This window comes from Teleopsis dalmanni, chromosome 2 (assembly GCF_002237135.1).
Source record: "Teleopsis dalmanni isolate 2A chromosome 2, ASM223713v2, whole genome shotgun sequence".
NCBI classification, from domain to species: Eukaryota; Metazoa; Arthropoda; class Insecta; order Diptera; family Diopsidae; genus Teleopsis; species Teleopsis dalmanni.
The window spans coordinates 5,316,821-5,324,501 of NC_051847.1; the positions used below are offsets into that span (position 1 = coordinate 5,316,821).

Below are 7,681 nucleotides of genomic sequence, written 5' to 3' on the forward strand. Positions count from 1 at the left end.
TCTAGCATTATTAATCTATCTATTTAGTGATTTTAATATGATTTAGCGATAGCTAGTGATAAAACAAATGAAAGTAAATCATTCAAGACCTCTATCAGAAAAATATGATAAAATTGGACGTAAGAACTAATTTATACAGGCATCTATTAACCATTTTAGACTAGACAATATATATGGTAACTTTTAAGAGTATTGAAACAAGGTGCTTCTACTGTTAAGATTACGTAAAAGTCAATGCTTTAGTGTAAAGAATCTTGTTTTGACTTAGACTATTAAATATGAGATAATGGGAATATGAGGATACTATTAAATGCTTTCTCTGCTTGGTTCCACACATAATAAAAAAAAATTGATAACAGCTTCGATAATTCAATACTTGGCCACTTTTTTTTACCAAAGCTTCACTGTTTTATTACATTTACTCTTTGGTTCAGAGATGGTTGCATGTTTAAGGGGTCCTACTGTGATCCTGTATTATAACAATGGGTCAATTTAGACTAAGTGTGAGGATTGCTAACTTATGTAGTCGACGGCCAAGTTTATCAACCTACCTACTTAATAGATATGTAATTTTTTTTTTAGTCCAACTGTTAAATAATAGATAAGTTAAGATGAAATACTAATTAATTAGTATCATATATAATATATAATACTATATATAATAATTTTAAATAAAATTGATAGTATACATATAGCAAAAAATTAGGAAGTTATTGAAGTTATGGTGTCAACTATTTTGGTGATAATGTGATATCAAACCTATTATTTCATGCAAGTTATATCTATATATAGTATTTAAGAACTTAGATGAAATTTGTTTATTTAAGTGGGAAGTTCATTGAAGCTTTATAACATTACGTGATTTAACTGCTAACTAGTTAATTATATTTATCATAATATACTATAGGTACTATAATATAAAATGACTATCCAACAAATAAAATAAAACATAAATCTTGTTTTTTTATCAAAATCTTTATCATATTGTTGCCACTGCTATTGGATAATCCTTATCAAATTTGTTATATCCAATTATATGTTATTTTATATTCTAGATATGATATTTTTAATACATATACAAATATATATATATTTATATATTTATATAACCGTCAAGTTCAGTTTCATTCTATCCTGGAATGAATTTACTATTTTCATGTTTTATCCTTGCGCACAATGTTGTTGACTTAATAAGTTTCACCATAACCTCATTTGTTGAAATCTAATTTTTGTTTATTTCGGCACATCCACATATGAAACACATATTGTATTTAATAAAAACTTTTCAATTAATGTGTTTTTACTAGTTTTTTTCTTAAATTTGTCTTTTTAAAACAGAAATTTAAAAATGAAAAAATTTTTGTACTCACAGCAAAAATGAAAGCTTTTAAGGACATCATTTTCAGGTTTAGTTTATACGAATTATTTTTCAAACAAATTTATTCAGTAATTTATTGCAATTAAATTTTTATAAATAAATAATTTGCACAATTAAAGCCAGGCACTTGAAATTAACTTTATTATTTAATATAAAAAATCCAAATGTTAATATCCTATCGATTCTGCTCACTGCACAAAATTTGAAATGCAACCGCGCTAAAGAGTATCAAGCAAAAAAGTCCATTTAAATTGGCAGCCACAGTTTGTTGCTAATATTATTCCGTTAACCGTACAAAGTACACGAACACTTTGAATTAGGTTAAAATAAGCGATGCAACTCTTTTTATATAGCAACATTTATGCTATCGCGTTGCCAACAGTGAGTACCAGTAACAACAATAACAACAATAACAACAGCCAAATAAAGTACAGAGCATAATCTTCAAACGCTAACAGAAAACGTTAAGGCAAGTGAAAAAAATCATCAAAAGCACCAACAATAAAAAAAACTAACATAAAAATAATAACAAAATTCAAAGCAAAAAAATAACAATTGTCTCAATTGCGCTCTTTCAAGCATACAAAAGCTAAATGATGAGCTTCTAGATCATCTTCATGACAGCCAACGTCTTACCGCAACTGCAGCGCCGCAGCGCAGCAGCGCAGCAACGTTATGCAGAGCATCTCTAACAGCAAGTGCAATTCGGTAAACTTACGTGCAAATACCTCTGTCTGGCGTTGTGCATAAACTTTAGAATATCAGTTACTGAAGTAGTGTTGCCAATTATTTCACTATTTTTCAAATTAGATAACCGTCTTATGCTAGATGAGCTGAACTCTCTTTGAAGCTCCGTGCTGAGTACACATAAAAAATATAAACAAAGTCAATTGTTAGCAATGCTTAGTGTATTATTATGATTATTTCTTTACTACACGGGTATTGTGTACAGCGTACGTTCATCATGTTTATGTTAATGATCATTATCAGCATCATTGTTATAATCTTCAAACACCTCAGTTATTGTTATTATTATTATTGTTGCCCGCTCTCCCACATTATCAATGTAGCAAGAAGACGATTGTTAACCACGTTAACGCTTTGCCCCTGCTTTGAGTCGATTTATTTTTGTTGTTATACTGTTATACTTATTTGTGTCGCTATGGATGGTGTTATTGTTACTGTCGTTGTTGTTGTTGTGGTTGGTTGCGGTGTTGTTGTGGTTGAAATTGAAAGTGCAAAAGATTGCCATAATGAATGAGATTTGCGCTTTAGTTCACTTGTATGACTGCGGGCGATCAAAAAGAACAACTTCACTTTATTGAAAGTTGAAAGAATCTTTAGATGAGTTTGTATTGACGTGACATCAACTATTATCTTAATAGTTAGAATGCGAAAAGTGTTCTTATAAATGTATCCGTAAAACCAATGTGTTGGTTATGTTTTATGTTAACATTGTGGATAATACGAGTATGTGGAGAGCTCGAGTAAGTACATCTAATTCATCATATTTAAGCTTTTATTGCTACTTAAATTAATTGAAATTCTTTAATAAATTCTTTTAACTACAGAAATAAGTAATTTATTTTTCTAATAATAATCTCAATGTATGTGTCCATAATATAACGTTGCTCTATAGATGTGCTATAAATATTCAATATATGTAGCAAGATAAATTTCCTTGTACTATTAATATAAATATTTATTATAGCCGCTTCAGCTATGTGCGGAGATTAAGTTTTTTAGATGTAAATTTTTAAATAAAATTATCTGAGTGTTTCCATTTTGATAGATTATTTTCTTGTAAAAGATTTCGTAGGATTCTATTAGATGGCGCCAGAATTTCTAAAAAGTGGACTCTTTCAAAAGGGTACGTGTTAAAATTTTACGTTTAATGGACAAGTTTCAGTGGTTTTAGTGACTCTACTTTTGTGACTATCAAAACAATGGAAAATCTGAATTTATTATGGAATTATCTCAACACAATATGGTAAAGTGTGAATAAAGCAAAGTTTTAATAAGAATAAATGCGGTACAAATCCAGAAAAAGTTTGAAAAGTGTTGCTGTGCTTATGGTCTATTTAAATCAACTATATACTGGTAGTTTCCTTAGTTTATACATGACTGATCTTTTTGATTTCTTTTTGATTTTTGCTCAACTTGATTACTTCACCAGAGACTCAGACTCAGGTGCAAACACCTTTTGAAGCATCGTAATCTATCTTCGCGACATGGCGAAGCCAGTGAGGACGACAAATATCAATTCACTGAGTAATGCTAATGTTGTGACATTGTAGAACTCATGGTGTATTCGGATGCAACCCAATTATCTTGCTGAGAAGAACAGTAAGGAGTATAAATGCGCTTGCTATATTTTGTTATGGCATATTTAATGGCAGTTGTGGTACGGTTTACATTAGCACTATAGTTGCTGTACTCTATTTTGATAATCATTTAATTTTTTCACTAAATATAACCAATTCTTCTATAGGTTTGTTAAAGGCCTTCTGTCAATAGCATTTCTAGATTATGTAATATTGGTGATGTAGAGCAGGATTGTACAACAACAAAGCAAACACAATCCACTACTACTTAATGTCACTTTTCTTTACTTCATCCTCATCTTTATTTCTAGAATTGTTAAAGTTTGGCTTTTAGCATAAATTCGTAATATATAGTTTCCTGTTATTATTCCAATCAGTGGAGAGGCGGAAGTGAGGATATTTAATATTCAATATTGTTAAATGGAATGTTTAGCTAATAGATATACGATGCATACACACACATTTTATAAAAATAACAAATGAATACAATATAAAAACAAGTCGACTGTAAAAATTTTACTTTATAATTTCATATATTGAAATTAATGGATCATCAAATAATTGAACATTATTTATCGATTTAAAAATGATACTAAATTATTTGTACGGAAACTAAATACGAGACAAATTATTTTAATTCAAAATGATTAAAATGGTGGTATTTTTGGTTTACTCTTCTGTAGTCATTATTGAAAGAGAGTTAAAAGCTTAACATGGCGGCAAAAGTGATTCTGAACCAAGAAGAACTTTTGGTTCAGAAGAATGAGTTATTACTCATGAACGAATTATTTCCTCCTGGAGATGAACCGTACTTATGGTCTTGATTGTTAGAACAGGTATATGTTGGTTCTGGTTCATTAGGTGGTGTGCGGGGGCCACATATGCGAGGTTGTGGTGGTGAACGTTTTGCTGGTGAATGTGAGCGGGAACGAGTTGGAGTATGAGTTTCACTGGAGATTGGAGAAGGTGGACTAGCGCGAATTGGTGAACGACTGTAAGATCGTGTTCCTGAGCGTCGACGTAATTGTTTGCGATTTACCGAGCGACTTCGACTTCGGTTACGACTACGCCTTCGTGAGCGGCTTCTATTCCGGGGGCGACTACGAGAACGCATACGATTTCTTGAGCTGCTGCGATTCCGCGAGCGCCCACGATTCTTTGAACGGCTACGCTTCGGTGAAACGCTGCGAGAACGTGAACTTGATATTGAACGACCTTGTAATTTTGCACGTTCTGAACGTCTTAAACGACTAAACTTGATACTACATTTGTCCAAATATCTGAAAAGAGTTAATATGTATTTCATTGGACATAACATAAAAGACATTTTTAAAATTTTGTAATCTAGTAATACCTTCTTAAACCACGTGAAATAGGTTTAAGATGTAAAAAATTACAAAATCCAGAACGTGTACATTCACCGGAATCATACTGACGACAGCACGCCTCACGAAAATCAGTTACTGGTGATAATGATGCATAAATTGGGCGTCCTCCAAACCAGCGATGATTCAACTCCTCACACGCCTTTGTTGCATCTTCTTCATATTTAAATTTGATATAGACATTTCCAACAAGATGATCCCCAAGATTATCACAAACATGTAACTCAGCTATTTCTCCATATCTCTCCATGCATTCTACATAGACATCCTCGTAAAAGTTATCGTAGTGCTCTTGGATTTCTTGTTCTGTAAGTACATAGCCTAAGTATTCATAGTTTGCAGACTTTGACGAGTTTTGACGATTTATGTACATATTTTGTAGAAGAACAGTTTGCGAGAATGAAGGCTTCGTGTGTATACGTGAACAACGATCACCATGGCGACAAGCACCAATCTTATAATAAAACGAACAATTGACCCTAGAAATGTAACATTAATTCATAATACTTTATCTCGTACGAAGAAGATAATAAATGATGTTTTTTTTTTAAGAAACAGTGAAGGATCTTAAGTATCCATAGCCATTAACTATAGCTTATGGAAATTAATTTGGTTTGCTTTCCTAGCGAATAGTACAATTTTATTAAGACTGGTAAGGGACACCGTTTTTTAGGGTGTTTATATGGATTCTCAAATGTAAAATACATTTAATAAGAGAACTCATTTAATACAACTTTTATTTTTATTTTATTATTCATATTTATTTCAACTATACAATTTGAAGTTTAAATTTACTTACTTGTCCTTTTCAGTTCCAAAAATAGATGCCAAATACTCCGCCATGTTCTTTCAGATTATCTGAATTTCATCTGCTGCTTCCAAATGTAAAAAAAAAATTTAATGACAAGAAAATTATGTATTTTATAATGCAATGGTTGCCACATATTTGGTTATATTAAGAAATTTATATAGTTATGTGTAAATGTATTTTTTTGTACGAGTATCTAAATATTTCAGCTCTAAAATCAAAAAAAAATATTGGTAAATTTTGACTTCGATACTTGAATAAGTTAATATAAATCTGCGCAATATTTACAAATAATCTATTTATAATGATTATCATATCTCTTAAATTACTTTTGGGTAGTCTGAATAAAATTATTGTTAAATGAGTCTTTAAATGGACGAATTTAAATATAGTATTTAAGATGCGGAGTTTGCTGATCTTAATGTTTACTTAGGAGTTGTAGAAATTATATCCTTGACTCTATTTAAAAGTGCTACTAAAAAATCCAATGAAATTTTGTGACTGGTCAAACATGACCGACAAGTAAGCTAACAAGAGAAATTATTTACAAGAGAATAATTTATTTGAAATAATTTATTTATTTAGACGAATTATTTGGAATATGCTCGATGTTTGGGTTAGCGATGACAAAATTATTTCCTACATGGATACTCGTATGCTCGGAGTTTTCAATGTAATGGAACACGATGAATAATGCACTAATTACCATCAGGTAACCTTAAGACTATTGCAGCTACTGTAAACCCAGAAAGGAGCACAATAGACCTGACGAACGCAGTGCCACATCCCTTAACAATAATAATAATAGTCGTCTACAGAAAAATTTATTATCTTTCTTTGTATTTCCCTTTCAAATATGAAGCATATAGTGTAATTCTCTAAAAATATATCACACCTAATGGAAACACTATTACAGTAAGCTTTAATGTCTTGAGAAGTAAGTTTTTTGAAAATACGGCAACACCATTGCCTACCAATATTACCGTAATTGGAAATATGTTTGAAATTAACAACTGTCAGTTTGACAAGCAAAAAACCAGGCTCATCAAATACTCTGTTAATTGACAATATGCGTTGCTCGACTCACTTATTAAAAAGCACTTCTTTTAATTTTAGCGTATCTGGCTCAAGTAGTAATTACAAGCTGCTACTCTATGTAAATAATTTAATTTTTTTTTAAATTTTATACAATATAAAATCAATGTAAACAATTGAGATCTTTTTGAAAAAATTGAGCCTAAATTTTATACGTCATACATTTCACACATTGGCATGGAAACATTGACATTATTGATATATAAGTAAGTTGAAATGGCATAGAAATGAGAGACGGCAAGGTAATGATGTTAATGGAGCAGTTACATCATTTGAAGTAAATGCATAAGTTATTTATAATGTAAGAAAGTGTAATAAAATAATTACTTAATAATGAAAAGTGCATTCAATAGTCAACAACAGAAATAAGTGCTTATTCATCGGCATCGTCTCCAATGGCAATACAAACGATAGTGTGTCAAGTCAGGTTTTGAAAGCAATTGCAGCTTTAACTGCTTTTGTGTGATACTTGAAGATATTAAAAAAAAGTTTAAATAAAATTATTGAAAATAACAGCAGTAGTAAAAATAAAAATTATCTTTTGCAACCTTAACGAATTGCAATATGAGCAAACCAAAAATTTCGGAAGACACTGTCTTCTACAAGATTATGAAACAATATGGCATTGTCGTTTAATAATTTCATTGCAGCGGGACTCTCAGTCGTCTTGTGAATTATTAGTCCCATATGA

At 30.8% G+C, this 7,681-nt stretch overlaps 1 protein-coding gene across 1 annotated transcript; it reads right to left on the reverse strand.

Moving 5' to 3' along the window:
• Positions 1 to 4,256: 4,256 nt before the first annotated feature.
• On the reverse strand, positions 4,257 to 5,985 carry LOC119681390 (splicing factor U2AF 35 kDa subunit-like). The gene is made up of 3 exons (XM_038094566.1): positions 5,887 to 5,985; positions 5,057 to 5,566; positions 4,257 to 4,982 (listed from the first exon to the last, which is right to left on the reverse strand). The coding sequence occupies exons 1-3, from the start codon at positions 5,928 to 5,930 to the stop codon at positions 4,457 to 4,459; spliced, it is 1,080 nt and encodes a 359-aa protein (XP_037950494.1). The 5' UTR covers positions 5,931 to 5,985; the 3' UTR covers positions 4,257 to 4,456.
• Between the last annotated feature and the right edge of the window lie 1,696 nt (positions 5,986 to 7,681).